The sequence below is a fragment of the Electrona antarctica genome (genome assembly GCF_951216825.1).
Source record: "Electrona antarctica genome assembly, chromosome: 6".
NCBI lineage: Eukaryota > Metazoa > Chordata > Actinopteri > Myctophiformes > Myctophidae > Electrona > Electrona antarctica.
Window position 1 is genome coordinate 42,501,541 of NC_136811.1, and position 23,137 is coordinate 42,524,677.

Here is a 23,137-nt window from a genome sequence, read left to right on the forward strand (position 1 = left end):
ATTTGTCTGAAGGCTCTCGTATGGACGCAATGCTTCGGCCCTTAACTCACGATGGCGTTAGCTTCCTTGGCGCAGGAAACAAAGACACATCAACATCATCATCATCATCTTCACACTGTAATTAAAAGAGGACGGGGCGGGGGGGGGGAATCAGTTTGATTAGGGGAAAAAAGCTTTATTCTCAAACTCACATCCATAATTAATCATTAAATCATGTGAGGGGTGAGTGAAAGGGATAGGAGAGAGAGAGTGAGAAAAGACACAGTGAAGGCAAAGGATGGAGGGTTCGAGGGAGGGAGGGAGGGGGGGGGGGGTAGGAGGGCTGGATGGAAAGAGAGAAAAGGAAAAGGCGTGTAATTATCCTCAGAACTTGGACATCCCCAGTAAATCCACGGAGCCGCCTGACATGGCTAATTAAAGAAGCAATCAAAGGTCCACCTCCAGAGATTTGGCGAGAAAGATGGAGAGAGAGAGAGAGGAGAGAGAGAGAGAGAGAGAGAGAGAGAGAAATGGGGAAAGAAAGAATGGCAGACTGACGTAAAGAGAGAAGAGCTAATGGGGAGTGTGCGTGCGTGCGTGCGTGCGTGCGTGCGTGCGTGCGTGCGTGCGTGCGTGCGTGCGTGCGTGCGTGTCAGAGAGAGAGAGAGGAATCAGGGAACAGAGGGATTGAGGGAGAGCGGTCTGTTGTGATCTTTGTTATTGTTCCATATGTGCAGATGAAGCACCCTGAACTCTTGATAGCCACCTCTCCCTCTCCATTTCTCTCTCTCTGTATCTTTCTCCCTCTCTATATCTCTCTCTTTCTCCCTTTCTCTCTCTGTCTCTCCCTTTCTTCCTCTCTCTGTCTCTCCCTTTCTTTCTCTGTCTCTCCCTTTCTCTCTCTGTCTCTCTCTATCTCTCTCTGTCTCTCTCTATCTCTCTCTGTCTCTCTCTATCTCTCTCTGTCTCTCCCTTTCTCTCTCAGTCTCTCTCTATCTCTCTCTGTCTCTCTCTGTCTCTCTCTTTCTCAAACCCTCTACACTCCTCTTTATCTGCATGCATGTGGATAGCCGTGATTTATAGTGTTAGGGGATACTATCCCAATCACTCTAGTCAGCTCAGTGGTGAGTAAAGGGAGCCAGCTGGGAGAACAGGCCCGTCCAGAGAGGAGGGAAGCTGGGGTGGAGGTGGAACGGCTTCCCCCGTGATGGAGCTCTCATTCCCCTTCACCTTTATCAAGTGTTGCCCTCATGCCTTCTCTCTCTCTCTCTCTCTCTGTCTCTCTCTCTCTCCAGGGGCCAGAGGTTTGAGGAGACACAGGGGGATGGATAGATAGAGTACTGTAGGCCCAGGTTGTGTCCAGGTCAGGTTAGAGTCAGCACAAAAAGATGTGCTGATAGGGGAGATGGAGGCATGGGGGATTGTGGGGGGGGGAGATATACGGGTGCTGGCCTATGTGTTCTTATGACCATTGTGTGTGTGTGTATGAGTGTGTGAGTGTGTGCGTGCGTGTTTAATTATAATATCAAAACTTCATTGAGCACTTATTAGGTGTAACGAGTAGGACGAGGGCCCTGCGTCGTCCCGGTGGGGGCGTGGGGAATCAAAGAATGTTGAACTTGATCCAGGGTTTAAACTTGTATTTCTTGTTGGAATGAGCGTTGCAATGGTCTTTTAGTATAGGCTACAGTTGTGTAAATCACCAGGCTTGTGCATTGTGCAACTGTATAGTTGAAGCCTCACACACAACAGAGCGGAGAGGACTCTGTCTATATGTTATACAACAGGAATAACAATTCAATTCGAGTAGATTTATGCCAAAGGCGGGGAGTGGGTTAATGCATTCACAAAAATATTAAATAACGTTGGCGGTTTGGAAAAATATTCAGGGCAGTGTCTTGCTTGACCTACTGATTGGTCCAGCAGTTTGAGAGATTATCCTCAAACACACAAAGACAGACGGAGGGGAACATAATCTATTGCCCCCACAACGTGACCATGGGTGTAACAAGTGCAGTGTCAAATTAAAGAATCCTACACAAATAAGAGAATTTTAAAATGAAAGAAAAATGTATAAAATGTCAACAACAAAATAATGGAAAGGCCCTTCCAAAAAAAAAGCAAGCTTGAACAAGATATTAACAAAGGAATTCAAACCCCCTTTATTAACAAAAAACCTCCCAAGAAAGAAAATGGTATGTATGTGCCATGTGTCTGCCATTGAGCCCTACCCACTATACCTCAGTAGCTGCCCTAAAGTGTTTTGGGTGCGGAAGGTTGTGGGTTCGAACCCTGCCTGGGATCGACGTCAGCGAGGGCATGCGGTCGCAACAGGGTTCCTAGCGACAAATCAAATCTCCTGAGGAGGCACGTCTGAAGCCTGTCCTGGCCAGGAGTCTCTGGACCTAAAAACACGTCTGAAGCCTGTCCTGGCCAGGAGTCTCTGGACCTAAAAACACGTCTGAAGCCTGTCCTGGCCAGGAGTCTCTGGACCTAAAAACACGTCTGAAGCCTGTCCTGGCCAGGAGTCTCTGGACCTAAAAACACGTCTGAAGCCTGTCCTGGCCAGGAGTCTCTGGACCTAAAAACACGTCTGAAGCCTGTCCTGGCCAGGAGTCTCTGGACCTAAAAACATGTCTGAAGCCTGTCCTGGCCAGGAGTCTCTGTACCTAAAAACATGTCTGAAGCCTGTCCTGGCCAGGAGTCTCTGGACCTAAAAACACGTCTGAAGCCTGTCCTGGCCAGGAGTCTCTGGACCTAAAAACAAACAAGAAGAAGACTGTTCATTTAACTCTGGAGTGTTAGACGCTTGTTATGTTATCCAGATGTTGTTTACTTGTCCACAGATGCCAAGTTTGTTATTTAAATAGCATGTTATTTAGACAGATGTTAGGTTTGACGATGTCTACCTGCTATCCCAGCTAGAGTACATTACTTTGTAACTCTTTCAGTGTTTTCTTGGCACCTTTTTACTCAACGTAAAGTGCTAAAGTGCTAAATTGTCATTTAAAACCGTAATGGTAAAATGTTACAATTACAATGCAGGCATTTAGCAGATCCGTATTTACACTGTGTTACAGCAGCAGCATGCAGGATTTAGCATTGTAGATATTAGATTTGTCGTCCAGCTTGTAGTATTAGCCACGAGACAATGTACATGTGAGAGCCTCTGAGCCTCTCTGAATTATCTGCATTTAGAACGACTCCCTAATGTTGCTTCTCCTATGCAGACGACAGTCTGTTCTTTTTTATCACATTTAGACCTGAGGCCGATTCTAAAAAAAGGCTTCTAAATCCTAACAGTATTCTGAAAAACCCATGTTTCTATGTCAGTGGTGCTCAACCTTTTTCATGTCAAGGACCACCGGAATTATATGCATTTGGCTGCGGACCCTCATCTGAAAATATGTAGTTCCAGGGAGATTTTGAGTTCAAAACGTTCGCTCGGAAGGAATATATACATGTATTCTAAGATTTGCGCCACATTTGCACGATTTAAAAAAAATAGCAGATCTACAAGCTTGTAGATCTGCTATTTTTCAATAGCTAAAGTATAACATAAGGCTTAAAACAACAAAAAAGGGGTTCCTTCCTTCCCGTCCTGAATGGGTTATACTTGCGCACTTACTAACCCCGAGTCCCTTTGGCCAGCCGCTCTTGAGAGTCTGTGCCCTCGTTCCCTCGTTCCACTCCACTTTATTTGTCCTTGGGGCTGTGCTGGAGTGTGTGTTCATGTCTCGGCGCTGCGCTGTGTCAATCTGACTGCGGTATAATTGGTTGTTTTTTGGTCAGCCGGCCTGTCCTCCCCTGGCGTTGATTCATTGCGTTTTGTAAAGGTGACAGTAGCCCGCCTGTCCCCGCAGACAAAGCAGAGCCATCACCAAACAGACCTCTGCTGACCTGTCGGTCCGTGCACGTGCGTGTGTGTGTCAGTGTGTGTGTGTGTGTGTCCGTGTGCTCGTGCTCACACCGACACACACCGACACACACACACACACACACACACACACACACACACACACACACACACACACACACACACACACATATGTTCGTACACACACACACACACACACACACACACACACACACACACAGACACACATACATACATACATAGAAACACTTGCTTTGCCTGGGGGCAAGAGGGACACCAAGGAGAGAATAGGTGGTTAGGGTCATTGTGTGCACAGCTGCATCAAAGGAGAGACCCTCATGCATGCACACACACACACCCACACACACACACACACACACACACACACACACTTGCGCGCGTGCGCACACGGACACGCACAAACATGCATGTGCGCACAACCACATACAAAATGAAATATATCATGGTCCCTGTGTAGTATGTAAAGACATTCACACACACACACACACACACACACACACACACACTGCGCTCCCCTATCCAGCCCATCCCTGGTGACCTGGATACACAGCCTGACACTTTATCTACTTAGCAGTGTCACCTTCAAAACCCTGCATCGGTGACACGCACACACACACGCACACATGCGTACACGCGCGCGCGCACACACACACACACACACACACACACACACACACACACACACACACACACCTCTGCTGCTGTAAAAAAGAACATTCCCCCACAAATAACAGACGTATGCGTGTCAGGTTTTAGGACTTCCCATCAGCCTCTTTTAAAGCGATGGCTTCATATCTATAATTGAAGGTAATCGTCTGGTAAAAGGATTGTAAAGGTTTTGTAGTGGCTTTTGAAAGAATTGATCCCATGCCCTGCGTCTTTCATGGTCCTGACATTGACCTCCAAATTGATTTGGCGAGCATCTTTTTTTAATTTATTTTTGGTCTTCTTTGTGTTGGGGTTTGATACAGTTTAATTGACTTTGGCTGCTGTGCTGTCCATTCTGGTTGATAGTCTGTGCGTGCGTGTGCATGTGTGCGTGCTTGCGTGCGTGTGTGTGTGCGTGCGTGCGCGTGGAGCCGGTGAGTGTTAAGCCTGACCCATGTTAGCTCTGCTGGTGTAATTGATTGTGTGTGTGCTGGTGTCTTGGTGTTAAGGTTAATTTCTCTAACTGCTGGTAAGTGCTGTCTGACCGCTCCCCTGACGGCCTCTCCTAGCTGAAGTAATGCCACTTAGAGGCCCCCGGCCCCAGCCACAGGCCAGGCCATTGATCCGCTGATCAATAGCTGCATCTGTACACGGAGCGGGGAGTCTCAGACAGCACTATGCCGTGTCAGCCTGCCCGCCTCATGCTAACAGACTGCCTGCTCCTGCAGGGAAAAGACCCACATCTCTCACATCCCTCCAGTGAGTCCACTCCATCTCTGACTGCCTCCAGTGAGTCCACTCCATCTCTTTCTGCCTCCAGTGAGTCCACTCCATCTCTTTCTGCCTCCAGTGAGTCCACTCCATCTCTTTCTGCCTCCAGTGAGTCCAATCCATCTCTTTCTGCCTCCAGTGAGTCCACTCCATCTCTTTCTGCCTCCAGTGAGTCCACTCCATCTCTTTCTGCCTCCAGTGAGTCCACTCCATCTCTTTCTGCCTCCAGTGAGTCCAATCCATCTCTTTCTGCCTCCAGTGAGTCCACTCCATCTCTTTCTGCCTCCAGTGAGTCCACTCCATCTCTTTCTGCCTCCAGTGAGTCCACTCCATCTCTTTCTGCCTCCAGTGAGTCCAATCCATCTCTTTCTGCCTCCAGTGAGTCCACTCCATCTCTTTCTGCCTCCAGTGAGTCCACTCCATCTCTTTCTGCCTCCAGTGAGTCCAATCCATCTCTTTCTGCCTCCAGTGAGTCCACTCCATCTCTTTCTGCCTCCAGTGAGTCCACTCCATCTCTTTCTGCCTCCAGTGAGTCCACTCCATCTCTTTCTGCCTTCAGTGAGTCCAATCCATCTCTTTCTGCCTCCAGTGAGTCCACTCCATCTCTTTCTGCCTCCAGTGAGTCCACTCCATCTCTTTCTGCCTTCAGTGAGTCCACTCCATCTCTGACTGCCTCCAGTGAGTCCACTCCATCTCTTTCTGCCTTCAGTGCATTTTGCACTAATTCCCCTGCAATACATTTTCACTGCCTCCAGTGCAGAGAATATCGCCTCCTGTGCATCTCGCACTGCCTCCATTGCAAAGTATATGTTTTATTTTTCTGACACTGATTTCTTCTGATCAGAAGATCGGCTGATCTTCGCTTGGAAAGGATCCAGCTTAGGTGGTTCGAGCATCTGGTTAGGATGCCTCTCGAGCGTCTCCCTAGGGAGTTCCTCGATGCACGTCCCACTGGAAGAAGACCCCGGGGCAGACCCAAGGATGAGTTGGAGGGTTTTTTTTTTGTTTTTTTTTTAATGTTCTGTTTATTAATTTTTTGTTTTTTTTACAAGTATAGCAGTAACTTGAGAAATACAAACAGAGTAACAAATACAACAAAAACTGAAACACAAACAACACACAAATTCCAAATCAAGACAACCAAAGAACATTCAGAACAAAACAAAACATACGAGTTGGAGGGTTAATATCTCCAATATCTGCCAGGATCGCCTCGGGATCCCCCAGAATGAGGTGGCTAATGTTGCTCTGGAGAGGGAAGTCTGGAGCTCTCTGGTGGAGCTGTTGCCCCCCGCAACCCAACTACGGATAAGCGGTTGAAGATGGATGGTTGGATGGATGGATTTTTTTTCTTCGTCTTTCTGATCGTGTGACTCTTTCTCTCCGTCGCTCTGTCAGATTATCTTTGTGTACAAACCAAAGCCAGAGTAGGTGCTATGTTGAAGCAACTGATTTTCAGCATAACAAACAAAATGGTACAGTGGAAATATTAAGGTGTGTGCGTGCGCATGCTAGAGAGAGAGAAGAGAGTCATCTGGGAGAGTGTAATGACATCAGTGCCAGTGTCTCTCCTTATTTCAGTCGCTTTTTATTTCTCCTTTGGAGACTCCATCTTGTTTCAAATCACTGCCAATAAAGTACTATGCCTCTCGCTGTCTTGCACGAATGTGTTGTCCTCTCTCTCTCTCCCTCTCTCTCCCTCTATCTCTCTCTCTCTCTCTCTCTCTCTCTCTCTCTCTCTCTCTATCTCTCTCTCCCTCCCTCTCTCTCTATCTCTCTCTCTCTCTATGTCTCTCTCTGCCTCTTCTCCCCTTCCCTACTTCCTGTTAAAGGAATCAGTCACTCAGAACACTCAAAACACATATTAAACACGCATCAGCCACTCGCCGGGGCCAAATCACGCTGTTCAAATGTTGTTCTTCCACCGGGAGCGCATGCAGGACAAGTGAGGAGATGGGATGTGCAACATTAACTTGATTCACGGCCGCGCCGACTGAGTGACACCCCATAAACCTCAGCAGGGCTGCCGCTGGGCCCCGCAGACAGCACCCCACGGCTAATGTGACACACACTATAGCATCGCCTAGCCTGCAACCCCCACACGCGCACGTGCACACACACACACACACACGCACACACACACACACACGCATACAGGGAGCATGTGAACGGCGACGCCAATACCACATAATGTTGCTGTTAGCCAAAAACCTTGTATCTCCGTCAGTGTTGATTTCGTCGACTAAACCTATGACGAAAAATGTTCGTCGACTACCTTTTTTCACTGACGAAAACTAAATGGAACCTAAATCAACCTAAATGGCCGATCTACAAGGTCACAACGCGTTGCAACGCAACACGTTGTGAGCTTGTAGATCGGCGATTTTCAGATAAAAAAAATCTGCCATTACGACAGCATCAAGGCCCGCCGAAATACATTTTACTCGGCTAAATCAACTGTAGATTTAGTCGTCAGAAATCCTATGATATTTAGTTGACTAAAACTAGACTAACACTAAAACATTCCAGGTGACTAAATGAAAACTATTCAAAAGACTATACTAAAACTAAAATCTAAATTTTTGCTGTCAAAATCAACACTGTTCTCCGAATTTCAACTTTTAAGGCCCTTTGTCACATGAATATGCGTCATGGTGAGCTTTTAGATTGCCTATTTTGGCTACCTTTGAAAAATGTGGGTAAGTGTCTCTGTGGGTTTTATAAATATTTAACCAATCATATGTATTAAGAAGTGCTGGTGACAAAATCACTACATTGGAACTCCATTTCCTGAAAAGTAATGGTTTTGGACATACCAGGTTTCCACCTGACCGCGGCGCTAAGCACATACACACACACACACACACACTACACACGCACGCACGCACGCATGCACACACGCACGCACGCACGCACGCACACTCAGGGATGCACACATACTGTATACAGCACACATGTACATGTACTTGCTGATTCACACAACTACATTCTTAGCTACACAAACAGGCTTTATTTGCGTGTGATGGTGGGGGGCGGGGGGGTGGGGTGGGGGGGGAACACAGCAGCAGTTGACTTATTGTCCTCTCTCTCTCTCTCTCTCTCTCTCTCTCTCTCTCTCTCTCTCTCTCTCTCTCTCTCTCTCTCCAGCTGGCCTCTCAGCTCAAAGTGTTTTGGCGTAGTGTAGGCGCTCACCGCTGGCCCATAGGTCTGTGTAAACAGCTAACCTCCGCTACTGCTCCAAATGCCAACTTCCTCTGCACTGACACACAGTCTCTCACTCACACACACACACACACACACACACGTGTGTGTGAATGCACGCAATGCATAAGCATCAACACACAAACACACGCAGATGTCCAACTCCCTCCACTGACTAGCTGCAGTAGTGTTTGTGAGTGTGAGTGTGCTTGATGTTTGAAGCACATTCATTACAGACAGCGGCCAGTTGAGTGTCATTTCCTTCTCATTTCCTGTGGAACGGTAGTGAAGGTCTGTACTGTACGCTGAGTGTTGTACTGTACAATGTAGCACTGCCACCGGGAGAGTATATGGAAACCACTTTGTCGTATGGCAGTGTCACGCAATAGCAGCCAAACATGACATTTATTTTTCACCTGTAATAACATTTCCAAAATAGAGATGCCAAGTTGGAAGCGGTCTGTGTGTTTTAATATTAACGCATACAACACACACATACACACACAACGCACACAAGACACCCTCACACACACATACACACACAACGCACACAAGACACCCTCACACACACACACAACGCACACAAGACACCCTCACACACACATACACACACAACGCACACAAGACACCCTCACACACACATACACACACACACACACACACACACACACACACACACACACACAGACACACGCATGTGTGCGAGCGTCCATACGTGCAGGATTAACAGACAGACTGTAGTCAGGAGGAGTGGTCAGTCTTCCCACGTCCAGCGAGAGTGAGAGTTAAAGCTAACAGTGTCTCGGTTCCTGTTTACCTTGGAGGAGGAGAGCGAGGAGACACACAGGTCACACACACTGTTTGCCTCGCAACCACCATTTCATGGTCAAAGTAACTACAGTACATTTACTCAAGTACTGCACTTATAAGTATACTATTTAGGTACCTTTATTTTTGTTGAATATTTCCTTTTTTACTCTTCTACTCCACTACATCTTGGAGGCAAATATTATACTTTTTACTCCAGTACAAGTATTTGACAGCTTCAGTTCAGATTATTATTACAAACCATTACCCATTACGCAGGGACAGACAATGGAATAAAACACAGGCTTTAACGGGTTATGTAGTCAATGTGTTAAAGCAGTAGTTCACCCAAGAAATGACTTATCTTCTTTCAATTACACTTACAGCCGGTTATTAAATTATTGGATCAGGAATGCGACAAAAAAACAAAATAATAATCTCCATGAATTCAAAGGCTTCATGGGGTGTGAAATTGATAGAAAATAAGTACAAACATCCGAGTACTTCTTCTTCCACCACTGCAGAGTACGTATAGTACACGAGGGTCACACACTGTTTGCCTCGCAACTCCCATTTCCTGATCACGCTGTCAGCCCTGTGAGCACGGGACACAGAATGTCACGGCCAGATGGAAATATCAATGATTGATGAGCTGTGCTTCATTCTGCTGCTACATGTGTGTGTGTGTATCTATTGTCGCTGTAGGGTGAGGACCCGATCATCCCGATGTGTCCAAAACGGTTACTTTTCAGGATTCAGATTCAAAAATAGCAAAAGTAGCAGATCGACAAGCTCGAAACGCTACTACTTTTGATGCTTTTGTGTGACGCTGTAGTTATAAAGTATGATCAAGTGAGGCGTTAATTTATGAAAAAAACACAAAAGGTTAATAAGAGACAAGAGATATGAAGTTTCTGCCTGACGGCAACACTTTCACACCGTCGATGTCGGGCAGAAACCTTGTACGTCCATATTTATATTATGTTTTTCTCACTGTTTTTTATACTGTACTTGCAAATGTTGTACTTTTTTACTCTCCTCCTCACGCAGTAACTATAACCAAGGACGGGTGTTTTCTATGGTTAAAATGGAGTTTGAAGTTACAAACATGTTTGAAAGTGAAATATCGGGATAGGTTGGACAAAATTGCAGTGTCCTTCTCCCACCACTGCGTCAAAAGGCTTCTCCCCTGCTCCAGATACCCTCAACAGAACCTTCTCCCACCACTGAGTCAAAAGGCTTCTCCCTGCTCCAGATACCCTCAACAGAACCTTCTCCCACCACTGCGTCAAAAGGCTTCTCCCTGCTCCAGATACCCTCAACAGAACCTTCTCCCACCACTGCGTCAAAAGGCTTCTCCCTGCTCCAGATACCCTCAACAGAACCTTCTCCCACCACTGCGTCAAAAGGCTTCTCCCCTGCTCCAGATACCCCCAACAGAACCTTCTCCCACCACTGCGTCAAAAGGCTTCTCCTCTGCTCCAGATACCCTCAACAGAACCTTCTCCCACCACTGAGTCAAAAGGCTTCTCCCTGCTCCAGATACCCCCAACAGAACCTTCTCCCACCACTGCGTCAAAAGGCTTCTCCTCTGCTCCAGATACCCTCAACAGAACCTTCTCCCACCACTGCGTCAAAAGGCTTCTCCCTGCTCCAGATACCCTCAACAGAACCTTCTCCCACCACTGCGTCAAAAGGCTTCACCCCTGCTCCAGATACCCTCAACAGAACCTTCTCCCACCACTGTGTCAAAAGGATTCACCCCTGCTCCAGATACCCTCAACAGAACCTTCTCCCACCACTGTGTCAAAAGGATTCTCCCTGCTCCAGATACCCTCAACAGAACCTTCTCCCACCACTGCGTCAAAAGGCTTCTCCCCTGCTCCAGATACCCTCAACAGAACCTTCTCCCACCACTGAGTCAAAAGGCTTCTCCCTGCTCCAGATACCCTCAACAGAACCTTCTCCTACCACTGCGTCAAAAGGCTTCTCCCCTGCTCCAGATACCCTCAACAGAACCTTCTCCTACCACTGCGTCAAAAGGCTTCTCCCCTGCTCCAGATACCCTCAACAGAACCTTCTCCCACCACTGCGTCAAAAGGCTTCTCCCCTGCTCCAGATACCCCCAACAGAACCTTCTCCCACCACTGCGTCAAAGGGCTTCTCCCCTGCTCCAGATACCCCCAACAGAACCTTCTCCCACCACTGCGTCAAAAGGCTTCTCCCTGCTCCAGATACCCTCAACAGAACCTTCTCCCACCACTGCGTCAAAAGGCTTCTCCCCTGCTCCAGATACCCTCAACAGAACCTTCTCCCACCACTGCGTCAAAAGGCTTCTCCGCTGCTCCAGATACCCTCAACAGAACCTTCTCCCCTGCTCCAGATACCCTCAACAGAACCTTCTCCCCTGCTCCAGATACCCTCAACAGAACCTTCTCCCACCACTGCGTCAAAAGGCTTCTCCCCTGCTCCAGATACCCCCAACAGAACCTTCTCCCACCACTGCGTCAAAAGGCTTCTCCCCTGCTCCAGATACCCTCAACAGATTACTCCACACACGCACGTCTGGACGGTTCTCCGTCAGTTTGCCGTATTTAAACAATGGCATTTCTAACAGCGTTCCCATTGCCTTGGAGACGCCATGGCAACCTGTGATCTGAGAGGCCACGGCGTGGCTCAATTAGCAAGCATCCAGTATCTCAGCGCCTCTCGTTGTCACCCAGCCTAATATCTGCCTCTGTGTTCTGCTCTGCACTGCTCTGTATTGTTCTGTTCTGTTCTGCACTGCTCTGTATTGTTCTGTTCTGTTCTGTTCTGTTCTGTTCTGTTCTGTTCTGTTCTGTTCTGTTCTGTTCTGTTCTGTTCTGCACTGCACTGCACTGCACTGCACTGCTCTGTATTGTTCTGTATTGTTCTGTTCTGTTCTGTTCTGTTCTGTTCTGTTCTGTTCTGTTCTGTTCTGTTCTGTTCTGTTCTGTTCTGCACTGCTCTGTATTGTTCTGTTCTGTTCTGTTCTGTTCTGTTCTGTTCTGTTCTGTTCTGTTCTGTTCTGTTCTGTTCTGCACACTGTGGGTCACACACTGTTTGCCTCGCAACTCCCATTTCCTGATCACGCTGTCAGCCCTGTGAGCACGGGACACAGAATGTCACGGCCAGATGGAAATATCAATGATTGATGAGCTGTGCTTCATTCTGCTGCTACATGTGTGTGTGTGTATCTAGTGTCGCTGTAGGGTGAGGACCCGATCATCCCGATGTGTCCAAAACGGTTACTTTTCAGGATTCAGATTCAAAAATAGCAAAAGTAGCAGATCGACAAGCTCGAAACGCTACTTTTGATGCTTTTGTGTGACGCTGTAGTTATAAAGTATGATCAAGTGAGGCGTTAATTTATGAAAAAACACAAAAGGTTAATAAGAGACAAGAAATAATAATAATACGTTTCTGCCAGACAGCAACACTTTCACACCGTCGATGTCGGCCTTGTACGTCCATATTTATATTATGTTTTTCTCACTGTTTTTTGTACTGTACTTTGTATTTGCCATTTTTCGACGCTCACTAAAGTACATCTCGTAGGCAAATGTTGTACTTTTTTACTCCACTCAATTATATAAAATAATTAAAATGTATAAAAAATAAATGAAAAGGGTTAAAGAAAAACATGGTCTCCTCCTCACGCAGTAACTATAACCAAGGATGGGTGTTTTCTATGGTTAAAATGGAGTTTGAAGTTACAAACATGTTTGAAAGTGAAATATCGGGTTAGGTACCCTCACAAAAAACATGCAGTAATCCTGGTCTCTAAACTGTCTCCCCCTGGCCAGCTGGGGCGCCTGATGGAGGGGAAAGGAACTGTTTGGAATAACGTGTTCCTTCCACGCTCTACGTCCAACCAGGGAAACTCCCCCCTGTCAGGTGTAAAGGAGTGACTTGGACACTCAGGCATGAAGGAAGCATGAGTTCAAGTCCGTTGCTCTCCCCATGTCCCCCATATATGGGGACTAGGTTGGCGGAGGGTGTGTAGAGAGCCCAGGATCACATTAGATAATTGACACAGGGGTGAAAAATGGGTTACAAAATCGTGGGATAAAAATTATATAAAAAAAAAAGAAATATCAGGATAGGTTGGACAAAATTGCAGTGTCCTTCTCCCACCACTGTGTCAAAAGGCTTCTCCCTGCTCCAGATACCCCCAACAGAACCTTCTCCCACCACTGCGTCAAAAGGCTTCTCCCCTGCTCCAGATACCCTCAACAGAACCTTCTCCCACCACTGCGTCAAAAGGCTTCTCCCTGCTCCAGATACCCTCAACAGAACCTTCTCCCACCACTGCGTCAAAAGGCTTCTCCCCTGCTCCAGATACCCTCAACAGAACCTTCTCCCACCACTGTGTCAAAAGGATTCTCCCTGCTCCAGATACCCTCAACAGAACCTTCTCCCACCACTGCGTCAAAAGGCTTCACCCCTGCTCCAGATACCCTCAACAGAACCTTCTCCCACCACTGAGTCAAAAGGCTTCTCCCTGCTCCAGATACCCTCAACAGAACCTTCTCCTACCACTGCGTCAAAAGGCTTCTCCCCTGCTCCAGATACCCTCAACAGAACCTTCTCCTACCACTGCGTCAAAAGGCTTCTCCCCTGCTCCAGATACCCTCAACAGAACCTTCTCCCACCACTGCGTCAAAAGGCTTCTCCCCTGCTCCAGATACCCTCAACAGAACCTTCTCCCACCACTGAGTCAAAAGGCTTCTCCCTGCTCCAGATACCCTCAACAGAACCTTCTCCTACCACTGCGTCAAAAGGCTTCTCCCCTGCTCCAGATACCCTCAACAGAACCTTCTCCTACCACTGCGTCAAAAGGCTTCTCCCCTGCTCCAGATACCCTCAACAGAACCTTCTCCCACCACTGCGTCAAAAGGCTTCTCCCCTGCTCCAGATACCCTCAACAGAACCTTCTCCCACCACTGCGTCAAAAGGCTTCTCCCCTGCTCCAGATACCCCCAACAGAACCTTCTCCTACCACTGCGTCAAAGGGCTTCTCCCCTGCTCCAGATACCCTCAACAGAACCTTCTCCCACCACTGCGTCAAAAGGCTTCTCCCCTGCTCCAGATACCCCCAACAGAACCTTCTCCTACCACTGCGTCAAAAGGCTTCTCCCCTGCTCCAGATACCCTCAACAGAACCTTCTCCCACCACTGCGTCAAAAGGCTTCTCCGCTGCTCCAGATACCCTCAACAGAACCTTCTCCCCTGCTCCAGATACCCTCAACAGAACCTTCTCCCCTGCTCCAGATACCCTCAACAGAACCTTCTCCCACCACTGCGTCAAAAGGCTTCTCGCCTGCTCCAGATACCCCCAACAGAACCTTCTCCCACCACTGCGTCAAAAGGCTTCTCCCCTGCTCCAGATACCCTCAACAGATTACTCCACACACGCACGTCTGGACGGTTCTCCGTCAGTTTGCCGTATTTAAACAATGGCATTTCTAACAGCGTTCCCATTGCCTTGGAGACGCCATGGCAACCTGTGATCTGAGAGGCCACGGCGTGGCTCAATTAGCAAGCATCCAGTATCTCAGCGCCTCTCGTTGTCACCCAGCCTAATATCTGCCTCTGTGTTCTGCTCTGCACTGCTCTGTATTGTTCTGTTCTGTTCTGCACTGCTCTGTATTGTTCTGTTCTGTTCTGTTCTGTTCTGTTCTGTTCTGTTCTGTTCTGTTCTGCACTGCACTGCACTGCACTGCACTGCTCTGTATTGTTCTGTATTGTTCTGTTCTGTTCTGTTCTGTTCTGTTCTGTTCTGTTCTGTTCTGTTCTGTTCTGTTCTGTTCTGTTCTGCACTGCTCTGTATTGTTCTGTTCTGTTCTGTTCTGTTCTGTTCTGTTCTGTTCTGTTCTGTTCTGCACTGCTCTGTATTGTTCTGTTCTGTTCTGTTCTGTTCTGTTCTGTTCTGTTCTGTTCTGTTCTGTTCTGTTCTGTTCTGTTCTGTTCTGTTCTGCTCTTCTCTGCTCTGTATTGTTCTGTTCTGTTCTGTTCTGTTCTGTTCTGTTCTGTTCTGTTCTGTTCTGTTCTGTTCTGTTCTGTTCTGTTCTGCACTGCTCTGTATTGTTCTGTTCTGTTCTGTTCTGTTCTGTTCTGTTCTGTTCTGTTCTGTTCTGTTCTGTTCTGCACTGCTCTGTATTGTTCTGTTCTGTTCTGTTCTGTTCTGTTCTGTTCTGTTCTGTTCTGTTCTGTTCTGTTCTGTTCTGTTCTGTTCTGCTCTTCTCTGCTCTTCTCTGCTCTGTATTGTTCTGTTCTGTTCTGTTCTGTTCTGTTCTGTTCTGTTCTGTTCTGTTCTGTTCTGTTCTGTTCTGTTCTGTTCTGTTCTGTTCTGCTCTGTATTGTTCTGTTCTGTTCTGTTCTGTTCTGTTCTGTTCTGTTCTGTTCTGTTCTGTTCTGTTCTGCTCTGTATTGTTCTGTTCTGCTCTTCTCTTCTCTGCTCTGTTCTGTTCTGTTCTGTTCTGTTCTGTTCTGTTCTGTTCTGTTCTGTTCTGCTCTTCTCTGCTCTGTATTGTTCTGTTCTGTTCTGTTCTGTATTGTTCTGTTCTGTTCTGTTCTGTTCTGTTCTGTTCTGTTCTGCTCTGTATTGTTCTGTTCTGTTCTGTTCTGTTCTGTTCTGTTCTGTTCTGTTCTGTTCTGTTCTGTTCTGCTCTGTTCTGCTCTGTATTGTTCTGTTCTGTTCTGTTCTGTTCTGTTCTGTTCTGTTCTGTTCTGTTCTGTTCTGTTCTGTTCTGTTCTGCTCTTCTCTGCTCTGTATTGTTCTGTTCTGTTCTGTTCTGTTCTGTTCTGTTCTGTTCTGTTCTGTTCTGCTCTGCTCTGTATTGTTCTGTTCTGTTCTGTTCTGTTCTGTTCTGTTCTGTTCTGTTCTGTTCTGTTCTGTTCTGTTCTGCTCTGCTCTGTATTGTTCTGTTCTGTTCTGTTCTGTTCTGTTCTGTTCTGTTCTGTTCTGTTCTGCTCTTCTCTGCTCTGTTCTGTTCTGTTCTGTTCTGTTCTGTTCTGTTCTGCTCTTCTCTGCTCTGTATTGTTCTGTTCTGTTCTGTTCTGTTCTGTATTGTTCTGTTCTGTTCTGTTCTGTTCTGTTCTGTTCTGTTCTGTTCTGCTCTGTATTGTTCTGTTCTGTTCTGTTCTGTTCTGTTCTGCTCTGTTCTGTTCTGTTCTGTTCTGTTCTGTTCTGCTCTGTTCTGTTCTGTTCTGTTCTGTTCTGTTCTGTTCTGTTCTGTTCTGTTCTGTTCTGTATTGTTCTGTTCTGTTCTGTTCTGTTCTGTTCTGTTCTGTTCTGTTCTGTTCTGTTCTGTTCTGTTCTGCTCTGCTCTGCTCTGTTCTGTTCTGTTCTGTTCTGTTCTGTTCTGCTCTGCTCTGTATTGTTCTGTATTGTTCTGTTCTGTTCTGTTCTGTTCTGTTCTGTTCTGTTCTGTTCTGTTCTGTTCTGCTCTGCTCTGTATTGTTCTGTTCTGTTCTGTTCTGTTCTGTTCTGCTCTGCTCTGTATTGTTCTGTATTGTTCTGTTCTGTTCTGTTCTGTTCTGTTCTGTTCTGTTCTGTTCTGTTCTGTTCTGTATTGTTCTGTATTGTTCTGTTCTGTTCTGTTCTGTTCTGTTCTGTTCTGTTCTGTTCTGCTCTGCTCTGCTCTGTATTGTTCTGTATTGTTCTGTTCTGTTCTGTTCTGTTCTGTTCTGTTCTGCTCTGCTCTGCTCTGCTCTGCTCTGTATTGTTCTGTTCTGTTCTGTATTGTTCTGTTCTGTTCTGTTCTGCTCTGCTCTGCTCTGTATTGTTCTGTATTGTTCTGTTCTGCTCTGTATTGCTCTGTATTGTTCTGTATTGTTCTGTTCTGTTCTGACTGCTTTCATGAAATGGGAAAGATGATGCATTAAACTGCCTCTTTGCCACGAAATGTACAAAGTGTTGCATTACGTTTCATGTCAATTCATTCTTTAAGTTTTTTTCCACATGATGGATACCTATACATTATCGTGACTGTCTGGCCAAAACCTTGTACTGTATATCCATATTTCAAGTGATGTTTTTTTGCCCGTACAACAGTGTAGTGCAATACTAGGGAAATAGCCAAAGTAAAGTCTCATGTTGCGACGCTATTTTTTAAGAATGTTGAAAGTGAAATTGAGAGTGGTTGGTTATGCGTGTCTGTGGGTTTTATAAATATCGAACCAATGAACAGTAGTAACAAGAGCTTGTGACTAACTAACTCCATTGGATCTTTTCCATTTCCTGAAAAGAAACCATTTTGGACTCCTGAGGTTTCCACCCGACAGCAACGCTATCTGTTATAAAACACACTGACCATGTGTGGACGTCGAGGTGCTTTGACTCACCGCCCGTGTTCTGTCCGTCTGCTCCTCCTCAGGCATCGTGTCCAAGTCGTTCGAGTGCCGCCTGAAGGGCCAGGGCGCCACGTTCGTGGAGACGGAGCTCCTCGAGAGCTCTCCCACCGACGCCGACGCCAATAAGGCGGAGCTCCTCGGGGACGACGGCTTGGCGACCGCGCCCGGCCAGGACCTCCAGCAGGTAGCGTTGATTTCGTTGATTAAAACTGATGAAAAATGTTCGGCGACTAACGTTTTTCACTGACGAAAACTAAATAAAAACTAAATATCTACGATGACTACAACTAAGACTAAATATGTTGACAATTTTGTCAAAAAATATAGACTAAAATGTTTGGGAGAGACTATGGACAAGAGATCCAGTAGAATTAAAAAACAAGACATTTTACACTTGGTCGAATGCTGAAAATAGCCGATCTGCGACGTGTTGTGAGCTTAAGTTGTAGATCGGCTATTTTCAGCAAGTGTAAAATCAGACATTACGAGTCACAAGGCCATCAAGGCCCTCCAAAATACTGTAGATTTAGTCGACTAACACCAAAAACATTTCAGGCGACTAAAACTAAATGAAGTTTCATTCCAACGACTGCTATGACTAAACTTAAAATCCAAATTTGCTGCCCAAAAACAACAGTGCCAGCAGGTGATCATCATCCAGGGCTACGGCGGTGGGGAGGTGAGCATCGACCAGGCCCTGGAGGAGTCAGCGGCCGCCACGCTGCAGACGCTGGCCATGTCGGGCCAGGTGGCCGAGGTGCTGCACATCACCGAGGACGGACAGGTCATCCGCTCGGGCCGCGAGGTGGCGGGCTGCGGGGGCGGGGCGGGGGGCGGCACCACCCAGTACGTGCTGCTGGACTCTGGAGAGGCCACCGGGGGCAGACTGCAGGCCATGGCCAGAGGAGGAGGTACGTAGGCCTGTCACTCACAATTATTACATGGTCGCCTAATGATCGCATTTATTTGAGATGATGATAGCAGTTATTTTTGTAGAATCGTCAATCGTTTCCATGCTGAAAAATGTCCGTATATATATTTTTTAAATAGCGGAAATAGTTGATCTACAAGCTTACAACACGTCACTTTTGTGACGTGTTGTAAGCTTGTAGATCTGCTATTTCTGATCTTTTGTAAAAAAAAATTGAAAAGAAAACAATATTAGAAATTATTAAATGTGTATCTTCCCCGTGCAATGTGTGATTACTAAGCCTAAAAGGCAAACAGAAATACAAATTGTTAACGTTCCCAATGTCCCAATCAATGCATAAAACACAATTAAATCGTTAATCGCAAATTATTTGTGTGACAAATGAATCGTTCAACTTTGTACATGTGTAACCTTAACAGTCCTAGGAGGAGGAGGCATCGTGTTGAGGGCAGGAGGAGGAGGAGGGGACGGAGGAGGAGGAGGCCACATGGTGCAGGTGTCCGAGTCCTCCACGGCTCTGGACGCACTCCTCAGCGCCGTCAGTGAGATGGGTCAGCAGGAGGCCGAGGAGGGAGGAGGTCCCCATCAACAGGTACAAAACTTTAAGAGGACTGAGGCCCGATTTTAACAAAAAAAGTTTTCTAAATCCTGACAGTTTTCTGAAAAAGCCATGTTTCTATGTCAGTGGTGCTCAACCTTTTTCATGTCAAGGACCCCCAGACTTATCTGTATTTGGCCGCGGACCCCCATCTGAAAATATGTAGTTCCAGGGACGACCTTAGAGGCGTATGCAAAGGCTTAACTTATGTAACTTAGATAGCATTTTATGTAGACATAGCACTCTATAATGTATACTCATAGTTTCACTATATAGATACTATAGAGGTTCTTAGCTTACGTATGACTCATGATGACTATTTTTTTATGTAGATGAGGTATTAGCATGTTGTTCTTGCTTACTGTAAATCGCTCTGGATTAAGAGCGTCTGCTAAATGCCTAAACGGTAATTGTAGCAGGTGGAGCTGACGGCGGAGATGGCGGCGGCCGTGCAGCAGCAGATGCTGCAGCAGGTGAAGGAGGAGCAGCAGGAGGAGGTGGTGCAGGTCCTCCAGGAGGAGGGAGGAGGAGGCAGCTTGCAGCAGGTGCTGCAGGGAGGAGGCAGCATGCAGGAGGTGCTGCAGTTCGCTGCCTCCCAGATGAAGAAGGAGGGCGTCACGCAGGTTAGTTACTTAGTTGATATGATATAGTACTTTATTGTCAGTTCGCACTGAAATTTGTCTTGCGGTCCAGCGGCCTTGTATGCGACACATAATACACACATTTGACATAACACAAAAACAGAAATAAAAATACAGTTACATACATAGAGGCATAAGAGGCACAGAGCAGTGTCCACAGCTCAGTCTAGTCCTGGCCAACAACCTGATTAAGCCTCAAAGTCGACTGATGGACAAAAGACTTCTTCAGTCTGACCTTATTGTATGCTGGACCACCATATCTCCTTCCTGAAGGCAACAAACAGCAAGTTAGTTTGTTAGTTACTTAGTTAGTTACTTAGTTTAGCTCAGTGGTTCCCAAACTTTTTCATGTCAAGGACCCCCAAATTGACACTAATTAGCCTGCGGACCCCCAATTGAAGAGATATGCCAGGGACCCCCATAAGAGAAGATTTCTACGGCTCTAGCAGTGATTCTCAACCTGTTTAATTTCAAGGACCCCCAGTTTGACATGCATATTAGTCTACAGACCCCCATTTAATGGCATTTCTATCTCTGGGACCGCCAATTTATATTGCAAAATCAATGTTAATTTAACTCAAAATGTACATTTGTAAGCGCTCAGAGTTACAGACCCACAAGGGTCCATTTGGTTCCAAACTATCATTTAGCTGGGGACCCCCTGGAACTCCCTCAAGGACACCTGGGGGTCCCCGGACCCCACTTTGGGAACCACTGGTTTAGTTATCTCGGTCATGGTTTATCACAGCAGTTGTACATACAGAATGAAGGTTAACATGTTCCGGGCAGACGCCTGAAGCTTATTATGCCCACCTTATTAATATTTAAATGAGTTATTACATAGAAAAAGGAAATAAAAGTAAAATAAAGAAAACATATTTCAACGGCTTTAGTTCCGACATACTATTGGTCCGACTGTCATTAGACCGACACCCTAACCGCAAGCACGGTGCAACGCATGTCGGACCAAAGCATCGGCGTGTCGGATCTGCGCGTGCATCCCATACTGCACTTCTTACAAAATCAAACACAAACGAAACATGTTGGGCTTTAGATCGTTCGACAGAAAAAGCACTTCAGAATATATAGATGTTTATCAATGTTCTACTAATTATTTTCCCTGACCCACCACAGGTCATCGTCAACGACGAGGGCACCCACTACATCGTGACGGAGCTGGACGACTGCACACTGCAGGTGCAGGGGGCCGTGTACGAGACCACGGAGGGGGGGCAGGAGGAGGGGGGAGAGGAGGTGGTGGTGGAGGGGGGGCAGGAGGAGACCACGACGGGGGGAGAGATGGTGGTCTACCTGGACGGAGCTCCGCACAAAGTGGTGCTGGAAGGGTAGAGAGGGGACGCGTTGCTGCGCCTCGACAGCGAGGTTGAAGATGGAGCGGCTAGCCCACTGAAAAGATTGAAGATGAAGATGAATTAAAACCAACAATCTAATTTTTATGATTATTTCATGAAGAAATCAAAGAAAAATCTAAGAAATTCCATGAATGAGAAAACAAATACCCATTGTGCTGAATATACTGTAAGACTACGTTTTTTTTCCAATGGAACTATCCTAAAAAACAGGGTCGTATTATATTCGGGGACTAGACTTTTTGGCATTCAATGTTCTTTTTCCACAAATGAGTCTTGAAAAATGGGGGTTGTCTTATTATCAGAGTCAGCTTATATTCCGCGCAATACGGTATTTAAGAAGATCTACGATCTACAAGTTCACAACGCGGCGTGAAGCAACATGCTGTGCGCTTGTAGATCGGCTATTTTCACTAGTTTGGGTCCCCGGGCAAACGTCTAATCTCTCTTTTGGGTCTCGACCTGAAAGGTTTCGGAATCACTGCACTAGATTGAATGCCAGCTATTTTCGACCTGGCATCCCTATTTTGGGCACGTCGTTTTAGGCGGAAGTGTTTGCTACTTAAAATGCTTAAGTGATTATGGCTAATGTTTGCATCATGAGCACACATTTTACTGGAGCCTGTGCTAGGACAAATCTGTCTTTTTTGTGTTAGCTCCCCTCGCACCTTTTTGCCCCCCTCCCTCTTTTTTGAACCCACTTTAACACAAGATTTTGTTCTACTATTATTATTGTCATTCGTTTTGGCTTTTGGCTAAACTAAACTCAGGTTAACCTTTGTGTGTTTAGTGAGGAGATGTTTGAGAGGAGAAATGCTTTGGTGTGAACATATGTAATGGTGCACATCCAAGGACATCTTTAGCTCCTATAATCAATGACATGAAATGATTGGAAATAACATATTTTTGTCTCCCATTGTATATTTTTGAATTTCAATGTTACTATTGATGAGATTAAATGTAAAGGCTTTCTGACAGTAATATATGTATTCTTTATTTAGATAAAAGTGAGAAACGATGTGTGGTGTTATTACATACATTTTGACATAATGTGGCGACATAAACTATTTGAGCACCCTAAAAAGTATGCGAGTTGTGTGTCAACCTCTTTCACTCTTTCACAAGCTCACAATTAAGTATATAGGCCTTACATTTTGGCTTATATTTTTGTTATTTTGTATGGCCTAAATTAATCAGGTTAATAAGGAGGGCATCAGCAGCAACCGGGACTCGGCTGCTGGTTGCTGTTACAACAACGTGTGGCTTCAACCAGATGCATTTGATGCGTGATGATGACACCGTCCATGGAGACAACGACCTGAAGCTTCCAGAGAACACAGACAATGAGAAGATGTTCCAGATCAAGAGAGCAGCACTGCACCACGCATGCCTTATTACACCGACATACAGTACATACATACTTACGCAAGTAATAATAATAAAAATCACACCCGTGTGAAGTGAGGGGCGCTCTTATCATCTTACAACATCGAGGATAAAACAAACACAGACAAAACAAACATTCTCTGTTCACTCTGTTCATTGTTAATGGGATGCATTTAATGTTTGTGTTAGTGACAAAACAAACGTTAAACTGTCCATTGTCAATGGAGTTTTTAATGTTTGTCTAAGGAAAAACAAACATTAAACCTGTATATAGGAGGGGCTAGCGCCGCTCAATAATAATGTGACATCATGCCTCCATATGTGGTCACACCTTGTGACATCACTCCTCCATATGTGGTCACGCTTCGTGACATGCCTCCATATATGGTCACGCCTCCATATATGGTCACACTATATTATATGGGCATTGGTCACCTCGTGACATCACACCTCGTGACACGTCACGCCACCATGTACTGTATGGCCGTCTCCATATATACATTATGAAGATCACAACACTGACCTCAT

At 46.1% G+C, this 23,137-nt stretch overlaps 1 protein-coding gene across 1 annotated transcript in view; it reads left to right on the top strand.

Annotated features, from left to right (window-relative positions):
* Nucleotides 1-21,203, top strand: part of LOC306925102 (zinc finger protein 407-like) — a gene marked incomplete at both ends in the record, with an annotated part of 73,666 nt that extends 52,463 nt beyond the window's left edge. The window contains 5 exons of the mRNA XM_079503781.1: nt 17,707-17,867; nt 18,321-18,594; nt 19,034-19,206; nt 19,629-19,835; nt 20,988-21,203. Coding sequence (XP_079359907.1) covers nt 17,707-17,867; nt 18,321-18,594; nt 19,034-19,206; nt 19,629-19,835; nt 20,988-21,203 — 1,031 coding nt within the window. The remainder of the gene's footprint in view (nt 1-17,706; nt 17,868-18,320; nt 18,595-19,033; nt 19,207-19,628; nt 19,836-20,987) is intronic.
* Nucleotides 21,204-23,137: the final 1,934 nt, after the last annotated feature.